Source organism: Oncorhynchus kisutch, linkage group LG13, assembly GCF_002021735.2.
Source record: "Oncorhynchus kisutch isolate 150728-3 linkage group LG13, Okis_V2, whole genome shotgun sequence".
In the NCBI taxonomy this organism is placed as follows: Eukaryota; Metazoa; Chordata; class Actinopteri; order Salmoniformes; family Salmonidae; genus Oncorhynchus; species Oncorhynchus kisutch.
In genome coordinates this window covers 72,646,954-72,668,141 of record NC_034186.2, presented here as the reverse complement: position 1 = coordinate 72,668,141, position 21,188 = coordinate 72,646,954, and the positions used below count along the sequence as shown (strand labels likewise).

The window sequence follows — 21,188 nt, the reverse complement described above, 5'->3', positions numbered from 1 at the left end:
TGGTATGGAATCAGCTACTGTCAATCTGGGATCTAACATTTTCTAAAGTTGTGAGAGTTCTCAGAGATCAGGGTAGAGAAGTTGTTCGCTCTTGCATCTTTAACCAGCAACATTATCATTTCTCATCAGCTCCTTCATTATCTCATAGAATACCTGAAGTTTGCAGGCCTTCCATTTACGTTCAGCCTTTCCAAGTTCACTTTTGAAAGCAGATGTGTGGTCATTTAATCGTGGTGAGACGCTGGCCGGCACTTTATTTCTGGTTTTAACTGGTGCCACTGAGTCTAAAGTAGCCTCACATATTTCCAGAAAATCATCGTTGTGACGACAAATAACAGGAGTAGTAGAGAATCAGAAGGCATTGGTAGAGGAACTTACTAGGAGTTGTGGAGATAATGATGTGAAAGCGAGTGGCGACAAACACATTTTTAGGAGGAGTAGGAGGAAGTATTTTTAAAAACAACACTGAGATTGTCAGAGACACACATCAATAGTTTCCAAGTAATCAATATTCAGACCATAGGACAGCACCTGATCAACAGTATGGCCTTGAATGTGTGTCGGCCCTGTGACATGTAGCACAAAGTTAAACGCTCCTAACGGGTTCAAAACTCCCTAGCTAGTGCATTATTTGGGCTAAACACATGAATGTTTAGATCTCCAAGAATAACCCTGTCATATTTAGAGATAACCAAAGACAGAGGTCAGAGAATTCTGCAATGAACCAACTATTAGGTTTAGGAGGGTGGTACACTGGAATATACAAGGTGGGCTGTTTCATGTTAAATCAAAAGATAAGGCTTTCAAATTAGGGAAAGTTGCCACATGACACAGGGCTACATATATACTTGTCCCTACCACGACCAGACAGACTGGAATTCTGTACATAAGACAAGGCTGGTGGGGTAGCTTCATTTAGAGAACTAAAATTATTGGGTGTTCTTATTCAGAATGTTTTTTGAGACACCAACTGTACAAAACCAGATCCACAGACCCTATGTCTTGTGTTATAACAAGACTTGCCATTTGGTTACTCTGACATAGATAGAACTCAACTCCTTAGACACACAGTCACTTGAGTAGACAGACAAAAACACGCCCACACAAGTTACTTCTGTGAGAACTGTGTCTTGGCTTCAGGCATGAGAATGTGCAAAATGTGGTGTGTTCAGACTCTATAGACTGACCTGACCAGGACATGGCCATAGGTCCACACAGCCCTCCTCACACCCCAGGCAGGAGAAGGAGAGGAGAGAAGGAGAGGAGCGAGGAGAGAGGTTGAAAGTGAAGGGTCATGGTCTTTGGACTGTAAATGTCACACTGTGGAGGAAAGGGATTTGATCCCCGTTTGCTCTCGCTGTCTGGCTCTCCCTATCTAGTGAGAAGGTCACATGGGAACAGACCCTCTATTATATCATTTGTCCATCCAAGGACTTATTATATCTGTGTAGTGTTTCATCGTCTGTTCCTATGCTTCAGAATTAAGGTTATGGGAAGGTTAAAAAAGGTATACTAAAAAAACATTAAGTGTTAATAAAATCTATTGGTTGAATGTGGCGGCCTTGAGTGAAATAAGAGGGCCATATATTCAGACAGGAACAGAGAGTCTGATGAACTTCCCTGAAAGCAAAAGAAATCAAAGTGAAAGCACTTCACTCAATATTCAGGCCGACACTATTCACTATCACCCACTCAATATTCAGGCCGACACTATTCACTATCACCCACTCAATATTCAGGCCGACACTATTCACTATCACCCACTCAATATTCAGGCCGACACTATTCACTATCACCCACTCAATATTCAGGCCGACACTATTCACTATCACCCACTCAATATTCAGGCCGACACTATTCACTATCACCCACTCAATATTCAGGCCGACACTATTCACTATCACCCACTCAATATTCAGGCCGACACTATTCACTATCACCCACTCAATATTCAGGCCGACACTATTCACTATCACCCACTCAATATTCAGGCCGACACTATTCACTATCACCCACTCAATATTCAGGCCGACACTATTCACTATCACCCACTCAATATTCAGGCCGACACTATTCACTATCACCCACTCAATATTCAGGCCGACACTATTCACTATCACCCACTCAATATTCAGGCCGACACTATTCACTATCACCCACTCAATATTCAGGCCGACACTATTCACTATCACCCACTCAATATTCAGGCCGACACTATTCACTAGAACACACTCAATATTCAGGCCGACACTATTCACTAGAACACACAAAATCAATGCTACTTTAGGCCAGTTTTAGTTTAAATACCAGGAAAGGGGCGGCAGGTAGCCTAGTGGTTAGAGCATTGGGCCAGTGACCGCAAGGTTGCTGGATCAAATCCCCAAGCTGACAAGGTAAAAATGTGTCATTCTGCCCCTGAACAAGGCAGTTAACCCACTGTTTCACAGTAGACTGTCATTGTAAATAAGAAATTGTTCTTAACTGACTTACCTAGTTAAATAAAAATAAAACCGGGTGAACACAGCAAGATCCAATTAATGTTTTCATACTATAGCTAATACAGCTTTATTGTTAGGCTACATACACTAAATTTATAATAGGCTGACTCGTCACAACTTCCTTAGGACCTTGACATTCTGAAAGGGGCGGGGTTTAGAGCCCGGAGCACACAAAGGGGCGTGTCCATACAAGGTGGAAATAAATAGGTAGCCCAGCTCTGACAGTCCCCACTCACACCCGAAAGTCGTAAGACAGGATTGAGGCATCTCACAAACGGTAAATGACCAACCAACGGCTACATTAGGATATTTAACTACATTAAATGGCTGGGGATAATATGAGCCTAGATTGCAATAAGATTAGGGATTGTCAAGCCAAAAACTGACAACCTTTCGATTGTTTGGTTTATTCTAAGACTTGTTTCATGCATGACCATTTATTTAAAAAAAAAAATGCTTTAGAAAAGATTATTCACCCTCTTGTTAAAGTCACTTCAATCTGCCGTGATTGAACTCAAAGTTTAGTTAGACTTTCAAAGTTCATAACTGTTGCTTAAATAGACCATCACACATGTTATTCCAGTTTAAAACATTTTGCTGTGCTTTTAAATGCAACTTTTCTTCTTTGCATGAACTTACTATGAGTTGCAGACATTTGATGTGTAGATACTGTTCAGGTATGTTATCTATTCTAGGGAACCTATGGCATACTATTATTCTCTTATGCTATGTTCTCTATGTCTCTGCTTACCTTAAAGCTGGAACTCGGCTGCAAAGTTCTACGACATAAAGTATGGAAATCCCCAGAAACCATAATGGATGGTCAATATTTGTTTTAATAGCTAATGTCTCCTTCTACCTCCTTCTCTCCCCCCACAGAGGACTAGACCAACTCAGGCAAAATGGTGAAAGTAGGTGTCAATGGGTAAGACACATTTTCATTTCACCCCTTAACACAACACACACAATCTAACAATGTATCACCCCCACACACACAGGGTTAGAATCTCCTACTCTGGCTTGACCTAGTGCAGAGCTTACGCTTTTGAACCAGATATCTATTTGAAATGGCAATCTCGCTAATATCAACTAATAAAAACAAAAATATAGGAATGAATACAATCAACATTTCATTACGTCATTCCTTACTAATGGCTGTACCCTGGTAACCTCACACAGGGAGTACTGATGCCCCTTCGAAAGGACCCGCCCTCTGTTTGCGAGAAACACAAGTTTCATATGATGCGCAAGTCATCCCCAATGATGTGTGGTATTCAGACGAGCCCTGAGAGGAGCTTGGCTTACATGACCCTCCTCTCTGTATCCTCTTGTGCCAGTCTTTTTTTAGCCAGGCACCCTTTGGAGGAAAGATCAGGGGTACAGTAGTGTCTTGTTGACATTCTGAACCATCAGAACATTTTAATAGCTGTCTTACTCTAAACTAGCTTGGCGACTAAAGAGCAGGAACTGTGTAAAGACTTGTGTTTTGCAGAAGGCACACACTGGTTAGCAGAACAGACACACATCCAGGGATGGTCACTCTGGTGGTCTCTTGTTCTCTGATGTTTTCACTAGTAGACAAGGGATCACCTTGTGCTTAGTTGAATAGAACAGTTTTATTGTCCAGTCTACAGAAAATGTGTCTTTGGCCTCACTACTCGCATATGTGAGGGGGGGGGTCTGCAGTTCCCCCTCTCCTATCCTCCTCTTCGCCTCCCCTCCACCTCTCGGAGGACAGTGCGTATCAGAGCCTATCTGTGAACCTGATTTTTCTAGTTAAAAAGTAACTACTAATCAAACAGGCCTCTCACTTCATGGGGAAGGATTACCACAGACAGGACTTTACTCCACAGAGAGTGAAGCCTCAGTCCTGTTCACTCTGCTGGCTGTGATACAAAACCCCCTGAACCCTGTCCTCTTTCTCTGGAAATACAGTATTTTGAGGTCACCACATGTTCATTTGAGATTTCTCTGAAAGCTCTTTATATCCTGTTTTCAATCTTTTGCTTCAGGTGCTACCTGAATGTTGTGGAACAGAAATGTCAGTTCAGTTGTATACATGACATTTCTATTTGTGACCTTTGAAACATGGCTCCCTACTGAGTAAGGCACCAGCTGTTACATTAGAATACAGGAGAGACAGATGTGGTAGTCCCCCAACTTCATTTGTTTTTCAATAGCGAGAGGTTTATGAAATTCCGTAGTATTGTTGAGGACTGGGTGTGACATCAATGATTAATGGAATGAATCGTCTTGTCCCCCAGATTCGGCCGTATCGGGCGTCTGGTGACCCGTGCTGCATTCCACTCCAAGAAGGGAGTTGAGATTGTGGCCATCAACGACCCCTTCATCGACCTGGACTACATGGTGAGTACCCTAAAGCCTACAATGGACCAGAGACTTCTAGCCCACTGAATCAGTAGAAAAATGTACTGATCCCTGACATGTATATAGAATTAAGGTTTTAAGACTTTGTGAAATATTGAGCTTATGTATAGATTACTTCTTCACCCTAACTTATTAAGTGGTTTCATTAACTTCAAGACCTTTGAATGTTGCTGTCACCCTGACACCCTCAATGAACAAACCAAGGCCCTGTCATAACTTAGGATCTATTAACAATAGGCTCACTTCCTCCTCCCTCTTCAGGTCTACATGTTCAAGTATGACTCCACCCACGGACGTTTCCACGGTGAGGTCAAGGCTGAGGGTGGCAAGCTGGTCATCGATGGACACAAAATCACTGTGTTCCACGAGTGAGTTCATTAATTTAGTAACAAATAATTAACTTTTTCTTTTCACATAAAAAAAAAATCATACAAATCAGCATCTGTAGAATATGCAGAAGAGACCTGAAGTCCCTTGTGGCCTTATGGAATGGCGCCCCCTTGTGGAATTCATAACACTATAAATGATAGTCTATTAGTCCATGCTGCTCTGCTTCCTCATAACATAACCCTGAACCTCCTCTCTCTCTCGTTCTCAGGAGAGACCCAGCTAACATCAAGTGGGGAGATGCTGGTGCCACCTATGTAGTTGAGTCAACAGGTGTTTTCACCACCATTGAGAAGGCCTCTGTAAGTATCCCCATCAGTAGACATAGCATCCAGAACTGTATGATATGGGAATATCATTAGAACAGAAATGACTCCTTTATAACATGACTTTACCCATCAGGCTTAACCTGCATGTGGTGCATTATGTTGAATACATACAATAACTAGGCAACAATATTTAACCTACAAAAAATGTAGTACTGGACTCTAACATCTCCTCCTCCTCCAGACCCATCTGAAGGGCGGTGCCAAGAGGGTTGTCATCTCTGCTCCCAGCGCTGATGCACCCATGTTTGTCATGGGCGTCAACCACGAGAAGTACGAGAACTCCCTCAAGGTTGTCAGGTGAGACCCTCTTCCCTCCGACTCAACACACACTCCCTCCACTTAACAGATACTATCTGCAGCGCCTGGCTATTCTGTTGCGGTTCAGACTATAATTTAGCACGTCTCTCTCCACAGCAATGCTTCATGCACAACCAACTGCCTGGCTCCCCTGGCCAAGGTCATCCACGATAACTACCACATCATTGAGGGTCTGATGGTACGGATTAAAACAACACCTGGGAACAATCACCTAGAGAGGGCTTACTCTGACATAACACCTGGGAACAATCACCTAGAGAGGGCTTACTCTGACATAACACCTGGGAACAATCACCTAGAGAGGGCTTACTCTGACATAACACCTGGGAACAATCACCTAGAGAGGGCTTACTCTGACATAACACCTGGGAACAATCACCTAGAGAGGGCTTAATCTGACATAACGACAGGTTTCACACCGACACAAGACACTAACAGTACAAGGGATGGACTGTTTTTAAGATCACAAACACACCATCTCTGTTTTTCTTATCCAGCCGCCCCCCACTACCACCTCTGTACCTCCTTAATGTGGATCACTCCGCTCTCTTCCCTTAACATCTCTCTCTCAGAGCACAGTTCACGCCGTCACCGCCACCCAGAAGACTGTTGATGGTCCTTCTGGAAAGCTGTGGAGGGATGGACGTGGTGCCAGCCAGAACATCATCCCTGCCTCCACCGGAGCAGCCAAGGCTGTCGGCAAGGTCATCCCCGAGCTGAACGGGTCAGTACCACAACCTCTAAATAACTAATAACAACCAGTAAAACAAGACAATTATAATACTAGTATCAGAAGTTCACAACCTCTAACTAGACACCAGTAAAACACTGATACAGCTGTACATTTACTTGTGACAACTTCTAACTAGACCAGTAACACATTTATAACACTAGTCTGCCACTACTACAGTTTTCCATCAATAGTAAAATGTATAGCAATGAAACAGACATCTGTCTAAGAACCAGTCATTTATTATGTCTGTATATCAAACTGTAGAGGAGTAAGTTTAACTTTGACCTTATGCTGCTGTCACCCCCTCTTCTTCCTCACAGCAAGATCACTGGCATGGCCTTCCGTGTCCCCACCCCCAACGTCTCAGTGGTGGACCTGACCGTCCGTCTGGAGAAGCCTGTGAGTAGCCCCTCCCCCTGCCTTACTAAACTGCCAATACACATGTCTGTCTCTATGGTGTACTTTACCTGCCAATACAATCAAAAAGATATCACTGTCCTAGGACCAGTTGTTAGACACAGTGACCACATCTTTAAATAAAGTTTGCAGTAAAGCCCATTGTTGAGTAGCCAAGACAATGCCTTAATTGATACATGATTAGTTAGCATTGTAAATTTAGGAACAATTTGACAACCCACCTCTTGTTTCCTTGAACCACAGGCCAGCTACGACGCCATCAAGAAGGTTGTCAAGGCTGCTGCCGATGGACCCATGAAGGGAATTCTTGGATACACAGAGCAACAGGTTGTCTCTTCAGACTTCAACGGCGACACCCACTCCTCCATCTTTGATGCCGGCGCTGGCATTGCTCTGAACGACCACTTCGTCAAGCTGGTCACATGGTACGCATTCATCCTCTGCAAATATACTCGCGAACACACCTACACATTCTTGTTGAGTGAAGAAACCTGACCGTGTCTCTCCTCTCTCCCCAGGTATGACAATGAGTTTGGCTACAGCAACCGCGTCATTGACCTGATGGCTCACATGGCCACCAAGGAGTAAAGCAACCAACCAAACCCTACTGCGCTACGCCATGTGACCACATATTTCCCATTCGATTGGACTATCGCCCTTGCCATGAGAAAGTTACCCGCATTAAACAAATAACTAACAATCACAACTAATTTATTTTTGTATTGTAAAGCCCCTGTTCTGGTCTTGTGAAAGGTGAGATGGAATCTGGGTGTGAAGAGATTTACTCTGTTTGTTGCACTGAACCTGCTTCATTCAGAAGCGGAATAAAAGTCCTCTGAGTAAATATGGCTTCCTGTTTTTCACTTGATGGGACAAAAGGAACATTATTTTGTATATAAATGTTGATAATGGGAAAGGACAAACTCTTAAATAATTCCTTCGTTATTTCTATTAAGCTAAGGAACCTGACGTGATCGACCACTCATCCACAATGGAAACACTATATTCCTGACCCTGGGTACATAGGAGTAGTTTAGGGACAGTATCTATACAATGAGGTTGCTCTGTAAACTAAAACATCTATCTGAATGTTCTCACTCTGATGCTAGCATATATCTGATCCGATTACTCTTGTAAGAATCTGTGCATTTGACAGAACAAGGATTTCAAACAACCCAGACACTTTAACTTCAGTTCTATGATCGCGTCACTTCCTCTGCCAGTTCTCTCTTCTCGACTCAAACGTTTATTGGTCGTGTACACAGATTTGCAGATGTTATTGCAGGTGCAGCGACATTCTTGTTTTCAGCTCCAACAGTGTAATACGTAGCAATACACAGAATCTTAAAGGTAGAAATTAATACATTTGTGTTCAATCAAACCCTTTCTGCACAGTTTCCTTTTCCATCAGTGTTAAATTCTCTTATTTTTCTCTCCCCCTTCCTGAGATGAATCATTATTTCTCTCTACACCCCCCCACCCCTCAGTTCAGTTCAATACCTGCTCCATTTGTTAAGCCAAGGGTGTTCTGGCATGACTAACTAAAGTTGACAATGGCCGACCATTATGATTACGCAATTGGCCTTCATAAAATATTCCCAATCGATGGTATTGACAAGGGAAGAGAGGTAAGCCAACTCTACTGGGCTTTACTTTTCTGAGACCAACAACCTCTAGACTAGGGGTTTCACAGCATGGTGGTCCTATGGGGGCTGCAGGAGGCTTGATTGCAGTCAACTTGACAGTGTGTATCAGGTGCTTTAGGTGGACTTGTGGTGCCTATAGAGAACGGAGGGAGGTATTCACGCTTTCACTTTACTCCACTATAGTGGACTTGGTGCTTAGTGAACAGAAGGGCTTAGAGAACACTGGGTGTCCATAGTAATTGATAATCATATATCATTCATTTTTCAAATGAACCACTTAATCAATTATAAGTAATGAATTAGTGTCTGTTAGCTTTAATGAGTGAAAATGCTGTCACATGTTCTACTAGTGACTAACACGGCATGACTTCCTGGACTAAGGTGTGAGTCAACAGGAGAGAGAACATGTTGATGGCTGAACACCTACTGCTACACACCAAGGCATCCTCTGATCGTAAAGCTGAACCTCTAAACATACACAGTTTATTGTAACCTTTCAAGTCAGACTTGTGTGTGTAGGTAGACTTTAAGCCCCATAAGAGCAGGCTTGAAGATCAGGTTAATGTTGTAGTTCAGTTTGCAGCCAGTAAGCTATGTATTTATTTCAACATCCCAGTGTCTTTCTCTCTCACGTCATGCTCAGACATGGCAGTCAGTAAGAGAAGGATTATTCTCCTGTAGTCAGATCACCATCTATCCATAATCTTATTGAAGAGAAGACGTGTGTCTCCTGGGTGTTGTTGCTCTCATTGTTAGACACAGACACATACAAATTATGAGTCAGTTACATGTGTGCTCTTATATCACAATTGGTGATATCTCTTCTACGGCATTCAGTTTAAACAATGGATAGAGAGATAAAGAGTGACAGAGATACACAGAGAGAGAGAGAGAGAGAGAGAAAGAGAGCATGGAAGAGCGAGAGAAAGAGATTGAGAGTGAGAGAGAGAGAGAGAGGGAGGTCAAAAAGGCTCAGATCCTTCCATTTATTTTCCCTCTGTGTGCCTTTTCAGACCACACACTCACTGATCATTTCTCCGCCAGATTGTCGACAGCAAGTTGATTTACTCTTCTCAGAAATAGAGCACAAAAATTGACAGAGGCTTAAGATTTAAAAAAGAGCTTAACTCACAACACAGACAGACTGAACAAAAGAGTGAGATAGGAAGTAAAAAAGAGAGGTAGAGAGGGTCAGGTTGACAGACGAAGAGGAAGGTGAGTAAGAATGCTCCTCTTGGTGTGTGTGTCACCTGTTGATTTCTCATTAGTGTGTGTGTGTGTGTGTGTGTGAGTGATCTCCTTTCAGCTTTGAACTGAAAAGTGAGTTTGATTCTGTGATAATAGTTGTGTGTTTCAATTGTCTGTCTCTCTTTTTCTCTTCCTGCTTTTCCAATTCTCCACTTTTCCCCTGATTGTGCACTTCTTACTTTTACACATTTCTGGCTGTAATATACTGGCTCACCCCCTGTCTCCCCTCTCCTCTCCCCTACCCTCTCTGCTCTCCTCTACCCTTTCCCCTACCCTCTCTGCTCTCCTCTACCCTTTCCCCTCTCCTCTCCCCTACCCTCTCTGCTCTCCTCTAAACTTTCCCCTCTCCTCTCCCCTACCCTCTCTGCTCTCCTCTACCCTTTCCCCTCTCCTCTCCCCTACCCTCTCTGCTCTCCTCTACCCTTTCCCATCTCCTCTCCCCTACCCTCTCTGCTCTCCTCTACCCTTTCCCCTACCCTCTCTGCTCTCCTCTACCCTTTCCCCTCTCCTCTCCCCTACCCTCTCTGCTCTCCTCTACCCTTTCCCCTCTCCTCTCCCCTACCCTCTCTGCTCTCCTCTAAACTTTCCCCTCTACTCTCCCCTACCCTCTCTGCTCTCCTCTACCCTTTCCCCTCTCCTCTCCCCTACCCTCTCTGCTCTCCTCTAAACTTTCCCCTCTACTCTCCCCTACCCTCTCTGCTCTCCTCTAAACTTTCCCCTCTACTCTCCCTTCTCCTCTCGCCTCTTCTCTTTTTTGCTCTCTCCATCAATATATAACTACCCCACCATTGCTGTCTCTACCCCACCATCTCTCTTTCTCTGTCTATATCCGCGTTAGCTAATACTATAGGGTATTTAACATCTCTAACTCTCACTCTGTTTTTCTGTGCATGTCTAGGGGGTTAAATCCTCTTACCTTCCACTTTCTAGCACATTCTCTGTCTCAGTACGTTACTCTCCTCCTCTCTCTTTTGACCTCTTCTATCTACTGGGCTTTACAGTAAAATCTCTCTCTGTCTTATTTTCTCCACCAGTTGATGTCTCTGGGAGGAAATGGCTCGTGGAGGGGCTCTGTCCCATCCTCCATCCCTCCTGCCTTCCTTTCTCACCTCTCCCCCAGCACTGACCTGGGAGTTGCCATCTTCCTCATCCTCACAGGTGAGTCAAATCTACCATCTGCCTACAACACATTCACCCCCTAGACACTATACCCCTATACCCTCTAACCACTGATAGAAATATGGTGAAAAATCCTCAAAGCGTAGAGGGCAAGTTTAAGATATTACCATACTACATCAAATAATTTCAGATCTATACAAGTGTCTAGAGACTTGGGCATAGAGGCTCAGGGTTGTTGGTTGATTTGAAATTAGGCATCTCTCCTCATCACAGACGAGAGATTCAGTGTTGGTGTCAGTTAATGTCAGAGTTTGGTTGGTATTCCTCCTGAGTAACTCACTGGTAGAATAATCAGAACATAATATGTACAGTGTAGAAGTATTAGGCTTGGCATAAGGTATATTTATGGGGGTGAAATTTGGTTCAGATAAATCAAGACAAAAAAACAATATGAACAAAATCTAATTTGATCCCAGAGGACTGAAAGGGTTTCGATATATAAGCTGGGCAACAGCTTTTCACATCTTAATCATCGGAATCTAGAGCCTACGCAGATGGCTGAATGGGTTTACTTTGTTTCAACACAGATCTGTCATCCATCAGGATCAACCTTTCTGATCAAGTCAGTCAGTGATCTAACTCTCTATGACTGTTTCCATTACGGAGCTGTGGAGACAGACTGAATACAAAGTGTATTAGCATAGCAACCCCAGGGTCACACCAGAGAGGAGAGGATACACAGAGAGAAGAGAGGACAGAGGAGAGAGGATACATAGAGAGAGGAAAGGAAAGAGGACAGGGGAGAAAGGAAAGGAAAGAGGATACATAAAGGACAGAGGATACACAGAGAGATGAGAGAGGAAATGAGAGAGGAGAGTGGAAAGGAGAGAGGAAAGGTGAGAGGAAAGAAGAGAGGAGAGAATACACATGAGGAATCACAGCATGGAACATTCCATACCTGTTGCTCCCAATAATTACCTACACAACAAATCAAATGATTCTATGAACAGCACCCTGCACCCCACTGGCCAGCCAACCAGCAACCATGTCGATTCAGCTAGAGCATTTATTCACTTTGGATTGGTTCCCCGATGCTTCCAAAGCCGCATAGTGGGTTGAGGGGTCAGGAAGGTAGCAGTGGTTGAAATATTAAATGACAGACGGTTTACTGACCCTTATTATACCCAAGAGCAGACAGTGAGCTGGTCTGTCTCTATGCTTCTATCTTTCTCTCTCTCCCTGTCGCTTCAAACCTCCTATCTCCCCGCTCCTCTCTTCCTTCTCTCCTCTCTTCTTCTCCAGGTGTAGTGTCAGTGGTTGGAAATGGCATAGTGCTGTTGGTTTACTGTAGAAAGAAGAAGAAACTCAGACCACCAGAACTCATGACTATTAACCTGGCCATCTGTGATTTTGGATACAGCCTCTTGGGGGCGCCATGCCTCATAATTTCCAGGTGAGCAATTCCTGTCAACCAATCTTCAATCCCCCATACTGATAGTATGAATATCAAACTAGACAGAATGATATGATGCAGATGTCTTTTATCCAGATCAATTGACCCATGAATCAGACAAGGTGCTTAGTGTTCCAACGACCAATGATCATTATCAGGTCTTTAACTCCTCCTCTGGTCCACCAGTGTGTCCCATGGCTGGGTGTTTGGGGAAGCAGGGTGCCTGTGGTACGGGTTGCAGGGCTTTGTTTTTGGGATCGGCTCCCTCATCACCACCTGTCTCATCTCTCTGGACCGCTGCCTCAAGATCTGCAGCTTCAGATACGGTCAGTGGGATTCCCTTCATTTCTTTTTGCTCTCTTTTTGAGTTGTGTGTACATACTTATTATATTCTTCATTTGATACATTTCTTACATATTTTCCCTTGGGAAGACAATGATAAAGTGTTGTTGAATCCCAAAAACATTTAGCTTCCGTAGGCTACATTTATCCTTCATCCTGCAAAATCTGGACCCCTACAAATCAGCCGGGCTAGACAATCTGGACCCTTTCTTTCTAAAATTATCTGCCGAAATTGTTGCCACCCCTATTACTAGCCTGTTCAACCTCTCTTTCGTGTCGTCTGAGATTCCAAAAGATTGGAAAGCAGCTGCGGTCATCCCCCTGTTCAAAGGAGGGGACACTCTTGACCCAAACTGCTACAGACCTATATCTATCCTACCGTGCCTTTCTAAGGTCTTCGAAAGCCAAGTCAACAAACAGATTACCGACCATTTCGAATCTCACCATACCTTCTCTGCTATGCAATCCGGTTTCAGAGCTGGTCATGGGTGCACCTCAGCCACGCTCAAGGTCCTAAACGATATCTTAACCGCCATCGATAAGAAACATTACTGTGCAGCCGTATTCATTGATCTGGCCAAGGCTTTCGACTCTGTCAATCACCATATCCTCATCGGCAGACTCGACAGCCTTGGTTTCTCAAATGATTGCCTCGCCTGGTTCACCAACTACTTCTCTGATAGAGTTCAGTGTGTCAAATCGGAGGGTCTGCTGTCCGGACCTCTGGCAGTCTCTATGGGGGTGCCACAGGGTTCAATTCTTGGACCGACTCTCTTCTCTGTATACATCAATGAGGCCGCTCTTGCTGCTGGTGAGTCCCTGATCCACCTCTACGCAGACGACACCATTCTGTATACTTCCGGCCCTTCTTTGGACACTGTGTTAACAACCCTCCAGGCAAGCTTCAATGCCATACAACTCTCCTTCCGTGGCCTCCAATTGCTCTTAAATACAAGTAAAACTAAATGCATGCTCTTCAACCGATCGCTACCTGCACCTACCCGCCTGTCCAACATCACTACTCTGGACGGCTCTGACTTAGAATACGTGGACAACTACAAATACTTAGGTGTCTGGTTAGACTGTAAACTCTCCTTCCAGACCCATATCAAACATCTCCAATCCAAAGTTAAATCTAGAATTGGCTTCCTATTTCGCAACAAAGCATCCTTCACTCATGCTGCCAAACATACCCTTGTAAAACTGACCATCCTACCAATCCTCGACTTTGGCGATGTCATTTACAAAATAGCCTCCAATACCCTACTCAACAAATTGGATGCAGTCTATCACAGTGCAATCCGTTTTATCACCAAAGCCCCATATACTACCCACCATTGCGACCTGTACGCTCTCGTTGGCTGGCCCTCGCTTCATACTCGTCGCCAAACCCACTGGCTCCATGTCATCTACAAGACCCTGCTAGGTAAAGTCCCCCCTTATCTCAGCTCGCTGGTCACCATAGCATCTCCCACCTGTAGCACACGCTCCAGCAGGTATATCTCTCTAGTCACCCCCAAAACCAATTCTTTCTTTGGCCGCCTCTCCTTCCAGTTCTCTGCTGCCAATGACTGGAACGAACTACAAAAATCTCTGAAACTGGAAACACTTATCTCCCTCACTAGCTTTAAGCACCAACTGTCAGAGCAGCTCACAGATTACTGCACCTGTACATAGCCCACCTATAATTTAGCCCAAACAACTACCTCTTTCCCAACTGTATTTAATTTGAATTTATTTATTTATTTTGCTCCTTTGCACCCCATTATTTTTTTATTTCTACTTTGCACTTTCTTCCATTGCAAAACTACCATTCCAGTATTTTACTTGCTATATTGTATTTACTTTGCCATCATGGCCTTTTTTGCCTTTACCTCCCTTCTCACCTCATTTGCTCACATTGTATATAGACTTGTTTATACTGCATTATTGACTGTATGTTTGTTTTTACTCCATGTGTAACTCTGTGTCGTTTTATCTGTCGAACTGCTTTGCTTTATCTTGGCCAGGTCGCAATTGTAAATGAGAACTTGTTCTCAACTTGCCTACCTGGTTAAATAAAGGTAAAATAAATAAATAAATAAATAAAAAATCCTTATCTGATATTTCTTCAAACATTTCATTACTTGAAATACATGTCTGATACTCAATTGAGAGAACAAAAGGGGTGACACAAAAGGATGTTGTTGACCCCTGACCCCTTTTAGTGGCCTCATTGACTTCCTGGTTTTCCCTGAGGCTTTCGTCAGTGGGTCAGAGCATAAACAAGGCCCTTGCTTTGAATATGCCCTTTATACTTAGCATGTCAGATGATTGATTTTGAACAGAATATTGAACAGAACCTCTGCATTTAATGATCTAATCTAAACATACACTATATATACAAAAGTATGTGGACTCCCCTTCAAATTAGTGGATTCGGCAATTTTAGCCACACCTGTTGCTGACAGGTGTATAAAATTGAGCACACAGCCATGCAATCTCCATAGACAAACATAAGCAGGAGAATGGCCTTACTGAAGAGCTCAGTGACTTTCAATGTGGCACCGTCATAAGATGCCACCTTTCCAACAAGTCAGTTCATCAAATGTCTACCCTGCTAGAGCTGACCAGGTCAATTGTAAGTGCTGTTATTGTGAAGTGGAAGTGAAGTGTGAAGTGGTTGGCCACCCAATGTCACAGAACGAGATTGCCAAGTGCTGAAGCATGTCGCTCGTAAAAATCGTCTGTCCTCTGTTGCAAAACACACTACCGAGTTCCAAACTGCCTCTGGAAACAAAGTCAGCGCAATAACTGTTTGTGGAGTAAAGCTTGCTGCCATTGGACTCTGGAGCAGTGTAAACGCTTCACCATCTGGCAGTCCGACGAACTAATCTTGGTTTGGTGGATGTCAGGAGAACGCTACCTGCCCGAATGCATAGTGCCAACTGTAATGTTGGGTGGAGGAGGAATAATGGTCAGGTTGTTTTTTTCCATGGTTCGGGCTAGGTCCCTTAGTTCCACTGAAGGGAAATCTTAATGCTACATCATACAATGATATTCTAGACGATTCTGTGCTTCCAACTTTGTGGCAGCACTTTCCTGTTTCAGCATGACAATGCCACCATGCACAAAGCGAGGTCCATACAGAAATGGTTTGTTGAGATCGGTGTGGAAGAACATGACTGGCCTGCACAGAGCCCTGACCTCAACCCCATGGAACACCTTTGGGATGAATTGGAACGCCGACTGCGAGCCAGGCCTAATCGCCCAACATCAGTGCCAGACCTCACTAATGCTATTGTAGCTGAATGGAAGCAAGGCCCTGCAGCAATGTTACTACATCTAGTGGAAAGCATTCCCAGAAGAGTGGAGGCTGTTATAGCAGCAAAGGGGGACCAATTCCATATTATTCAACTCCAACTCCATATTTGTCGTGTGGTCCAGTGCTGCAAGTGAAGACCTATTTAAGCTGCAGCTGACCCAGAACAGAGCGGCACGTTTTTCTCTTCATTGTAATCAGAGGGCTGATATACATATGATGCATGCCAGTCTCTCTTGGCTAAGAGTTGAGGAGAGACTGACTGCAGCATCACTTCACTTTATAAGAAACATTCATGTGTTGAAAATCCCAAACTGTTTGCATTGTCAATTTACACACAACTCTGACACACACACACTTATCCCACCAAACATGCCACCAAGGGGTCTTTTCACAGACCCCAAATCCAGAACAAATTCAAGAAAGTGTACAATATTATATAGAGCCCTTGTTGCTTGGAACTTCCTTCCATCTCATATTGCTCAAATAAACAGCAAACCTGGTTGCAAAAAGCAGATAAAGCAACACCTCACGGCACCACGCCTCTCCCTTATTTGACCTAGACAGTTTGTGTGTATGTTATTGACATGTAGGCTACGTGTGCCTTTAAAAAAATTTATGTAGTTCTGTTCTTGTCTATTAATGTTCTGTATTATGTTTCATGTTTTATGTGGACCACAGGGAGAGTAGCTGCTGCTTTTGCAACAGCTAATGGGGATCCAAATAAAATACCAATACCAATGCCCATGATTTTGGAATGAGATGTTGGACGAGCAGGTGTCCACATACCTTTGGTCATGTAGTGTAGTTTATAATCTGTTTGTCTGTATGTCCGACTCTTTCTTCATGCCCACGTTGTAGAGATAATTGGGGGCACTATTGTAAGTGCAGTTTTTGATATTTTTGATTGGGCCAGACTCCAGCTTGATCTTGTTGACCTGGAGATGACTTTTCAGTTATGTAGACACTAGGCAGCAATGATGTTATTGTATTGCTGGTTAGGGGTAGTCACGCAGGTAGCTATGGGAAAGGGAAGGTGGCCTAGTGGTTAGAGTGCTGGACTAGTAACCAAAAGGTTGCAAGATTGAATCCCGGAGCTGACAAGGTAAAAATCTGTCGTTCTGCCCCTGAACAAGGCAGTTAACCCACTGTTCCTAGGCCAGTTAACCCACTGTTCCTAGGCCAGTTAACCCACTGTTCCTAGGCCAGTTAACCCACTGTTCCTAGGCCGTCTTTGAAAATAAGAATTTGTTCTTAACTGACTTGCCTGGTTAAATAAAGGTAGCACTTTTTTTTAAAGGAAGGGAAGGGTTAATGTCAGGCAGGGTTAATGTCAGGCAGGGTTAATGTCAGGCAGGGTTAATGTCAGGCAGGGTTAATGTCAGGCAGGGTTAATGTCAGGCAGGGTTCATGTCAGGCAGGGTTAATGTCAGGCAGGGTTAATGTCAGGCAGGGTTCATGTCAGGCAGGGTTCATGTCAGGCAGGGTTCATGTCAGGCAGGGTTCATGTCAGGCAGGGTTCATGTCAGGCAGGGTTCATGTCAGGCAGGGTTCATGTCAGGCAGGGTTAATGTCAGGCAGGGTTACAGTCAGGCAGGGTTCATGTCAGGCAGGGTTCATGTCAGGCAGGGTTCATGTCAGGCAGGGTTAATGTCAGGCAGGGTTAATGTCAGGCAGGGTTAATGTCAGGCAGGGTTAATGTCAGGCAGGGTTAATGTCAGGCAGGGTTCATGTCAGGCAGGGTTAATGTCAGGCAGGGTTAATGTCAGGCAGGGTGAATGTCAGGCAGGGTGAATGTCAGGCAGGGTTCATGTCAGGCAGGGTTCATGTCAGGCAGGGTTCATGTCAGGCAGGGTTCATGTCAGGCAGGGTTCATGTCAGGCAGGGTTCATGTCAGGCAGGGTTCATGTCAGGCAGGGTTCATGTCAGGCAGGGTTCATGTCAGGCAGGGTTAATGTCAGGCAGGGTTAATGTCAGGCAGGGTTCATGTCTGGGCTACCAACATGCAACACTACATAAAGAAATGAAAAACCGTAAATATCACACACAACCATTTCAACTACTAGCAACCATTTTCAGGGCTCACTTGCAACAGATACCTTGGTCTCAATGAGACTCCCTGCTAAAATAAATGAAAAACGTGCTTCACTTTATTCATATCCCTCTCCTATGTGTCTGGTTATAATATAGTACATGCTGGACAATCAGGTGTCTCTCAAAAAATAGATCTTAATGAGAATAAATAATGGTGAAATAAAATAATAACATTCCTCCATCTCTCTCTACCAGGTCAGTGGATCGAGAGACGTCACATGTCCATGTCCATAGGGCTGGTGTGGTTCTACTCTCTATTCTGGGCCTCCCTGCCTGTTTTTGGCTTCGGCAGCTACGGACCAGAGCCCTTTGGGACCAGCTGCACCATCAACTGGTACTCCTGACTCTCTCTTAATAGACTCTGTTTTGATGTGTGTGTGTGTGTGTGTGTGTGTGTGTGTGTGTGTGTGTGTGTGTGTGTGTGTGTGTGTGTGTGTGTGTGTGTGTGTGTGTGTGTGTGTGAGTGTGAGTGAGTGAGTGAGTGAGTGAGTGAGAGAGTGAGTCTGCAGTTATTAAGGCATTCATCTCATCCAGCAGCAGCAATGCAGCCTGGGTACGAGGTTATAAAAGTATGTATAAATATACATCTTCTTCTTCCTCTTTTCTTTGAGGTGGGGGATGAGGTCATCTTTGATCGACAGGCTCTACATCTTGCTGATTCTGATCATGTGCTTCTTTCTCCCCACACTGACCATCGTCGCCTCCTACATGACCATTCTGCTGACGGTGAGAGAAACTGCACCCAGCTGATTCAGTAGGGGAGAGTCCAGGGAACTCAACTCAGACTCTACAGAAAACAGCATGCCATGTAACTCATTGATTGTCAATCAATCAATTGTCCTGGCATATTTTCAGTGGGGCACACTATAACGTATGGAATGCATGCTGAGTACAGTCCAGCAAGCATGATCTATTACCGTGATGGTGGACTCAATAGCTGTAGCCAACTGGTGGTCTAGCGAGCGTGGCCCTTGTGCATTTGTTTGTGTTTACTGACATGTCTCTCTGTGTAGGTTTACCGTTCTAGTCGCGCTCTGGCATCTATTCCCTCCTCAACTGTCACTCACACCAACAAAGACCTGAGACTCACAAAGGTATGTGGAAAGCAGACTATGTTAGAAGCTTAGTTAGAAGCTTAGTTACTGAATTGAAATGAAAGATGTCGTAACATCTGCTTTATTCCAGGCAGAGGAACTACCAGGGAATAACTTTTGTATTAACATTGTAACAAGTGTGTAAGTACAGACAGCACATTATATCTTTCTGTTGTTTCATGTATTGTCTGTCTGTCCCAGATAGCAGCTGTGGTGTGCTCCACCTTCCTCTTATCCTGGACTCCCTATGCCATTGTCTCCCTCTACTCTGCCTTGGCCCCCAAGGAGGAGCATTGGGCCGGGGAGGCCATGCAGGGAGGAGGCCCCTCCATGGGGACTAGAGGATCCACCGGGATGGCCTCAGCCTTCCCAAACATCCCCAGCATTATGGGTCTCCTCAATTGGACCTCCACAGAAAACTACGGAAGCAACTACGGAAGTGTCTACTACGACCCTGGAGAATCCTTGCGGGACGTGACCAACCCAGATCCATACTCCTATTCTGGCTTAGGCCACAGTCTGCCTGCTGCTTCCACGCGCAGTTCAGCCCCAGGCCAAGAGGGGGAGTCGGAGACAGGGCGCAACCAGCCGGTGTCCTGCTTGCCACCTATGGTGTCTCTGATACCAGCAATGTTTGCCAAGTCTCACTGCATGATTAACCCTTTCATCTACCAGATCATGAACAAGGAGTTCAGAGAGGATGTGTACGACATGCTGTTTGGGAGACAGAACGGGGAGAGGAGGAGAATGCAGGGAAGAGCAGGGAGCTACTCTGACAGTAAGGAGTCTTTCATAGCTACAGGTGTGGACTGGACAGGTGCAGAATGACTGATAACTCTCTCTCTCACACATTTTCTTTCTCTCTCTCTCTCTTCTCCTCTTTCTCTCCTCAGCCCCCAAAGGCAGCCTCTCCTACTGCCACAGCTGGCGAGGGAGGAGCAACCCCAAGGCCATGCCCATGGTGGAGTTGGGGAAGAAAGAGAGGGCTGGTGACACCATCTCGGTGGGGTGGGACGCACTGGGCGTGGCCTCGCTGGACACACAGGTCAACATGGATGGGCAGAGTCTGAGCGAAGCAGGGAGAGAGATGGGGGGTTCCACCTCTAGTAGTCTGATGACCGAGTGATAGAGGGAGAGATGGATAAGAGATGTTGAGAGGATGGAGGTGTTTAGGAGCAGAGGCCTCTTTAAAAACAGCTTTAAAATAAAACATGTTTTGTGTAAGAACAACCAGAGTATTGTATCATAGTGAGTGTTTTGAGTAGTGACTCTTTTTTAAATGTAGCCAAAACATTAGTATTATTATATAACCAACAATTATGATATGTAAAATATACACTATGTTGTATTTTTACATATTGTGTGTATTTTTTCCTTTATATCTAAGCACCAACAAGATGTCTGCTGCAGTTTTGAAAATGGTATTCCATCTTTTATTTTAGTCTATTTTGTAGTTTTTTTGTTGTCTTTGTCAACTGTCCTGATAGGCCTGTGGGTTATGGTTCACATTATAGTTTCATTCAATAGAATAGTGTGTAAAATTGTATGTGTGTATTTTGTAACAAAATAAAATCGAGCCAAGTGGGAAAATCTTGTTGCCTATGGTGTGACCATAAAAGAGGCCTTATGGAACTGTTCGTAGCCTACTGGGCACAGAAAACCAGCTACTTGTGTATTTACGGTAGCTTCCCAGGGGCCTGTTGCACAAAACTAGGATACGGGATTAAGCCAGGATATCTTGGTGATCCTGGCTCAATTGATCCGTAATCCGGTTGCACTAAAGATGGATAGGGGGCAGGAGGATATGTTATGGTATAAATT

At 44.3% G+C, this 21,188-nt stretch overlaps 2 protein-coding genes across 2 annotated transcripts; both read left to right on the top strand.

Annotated features, from left to right (window-relative positions):
* The first annotated feature begins 2,691 nt into the window (after positions 1–2,691).
* Positions 2,692–7,914, top strand: LOC109883116 (glyceraldehyde-3-phosphate dehydrogenase). The gene is made up of 11 exons (XM_020475161.2): positions 2,692–2,775; positions 3,378–3,423; positions 4,763–4,865; positions 5,148–5,254; positions 5,485–5,575; positions 5,784–5,899; positions 6,017–6,098; positions 6,493–6,644; positions 6,974–7,052; positions 7,314–7,495; positions 7,589–7,914. The coding sequence occupies exons 2-11, from the start codon at positions 3,401–3,403 to the stop codon at positions 7,656–7,658; spliced, it is 1,005 nt and encodes a 334-aa protein (XP_020330750.1). The 5' UTR covers positions 2,692–2,775; positions 3,378–3,400; the 3' UTR covers positions 7,659–7,914.
* Positions 7,915–9,410: 1,496 nt separating this feature from the next.
* LOC109883109 (melanopsin-B-like) lies at positions 9,411–20,957 on the top strand. Its single transcript, XM_031787217.1, has 9 exons — positions 9,411–9,931; positions 10,999–11,122; positions 12,386–12,536; positions 12,723–12,862; positions 18,469–18,607; positions 18,885–18,999; positions 19,287–19,367; positions 19,569–20,145; positions 20,261–20,957. The coding sequence occupies exons 2-9, from the start codon at positions 11,002–11,004 to the stop codon at positions 20,491–20,493; spliced, it is 1,557 nt and encodes a 518-aa protein (XP_031643077.1). The 5' UTR covers positions 9,411–9,931; positions 10,999–11,001; the 3' UTR covers positions 20,494–20,957.
* Positions 20,958–21,188: the final 231 nt, after the last annotated feature.

What these genes read in the sequence shown, in the direction of transcription:
- LOC109883116 (XM_020475161.2), top strand. Translation starts at nt 3,401, where the DNA reads ATGGTGAAAGTAGGTGTCAATGG. An exon ending in ACATCATTGAGGGTCTGATG is followed by an intron (nt 6,099 to 6,492) that starts GTACGGATTAAA and finishes TCTCTCTCTCAG; the next exon opens with AGCACAGTTCACGCCGTCAC. An exon ending in TTCGTCAAGCTGGTCACATG is followed by an intron (nt 7,496 to 7,588) that starts GTACGCATTCAT and finishes CTCTCTCCCCAG; the next exon opens with GTATGACAATGAGTTTGGCT.
- LOC109883109 (XM_031787217.1), top strand. Translation starts at nt 11,002, where the DNA reads ATGTCTCTGGGAGGAAATGGCTCGTGGAGGGGCTCTGTCCCATCCTCC. An exon ending in CCATGCCTCATAATTTCCAG is followed by an intron (nt 12,537 to 12,722) that starts GTGAGCAATTCC and finishes CTGGTCCACCAG; the next exon opens with TGTGTCCCATGGCTGGGTGT. An exon ending in AGCAGGGAGCTACTCTGACA is followed by an intron (nt 20,146 to 20,260) that starts GTAAGGAGTCTT and finishes TTCTCTCCTCAG; the next exon opens with CCCCCAAAGGCAGCCTCTCC.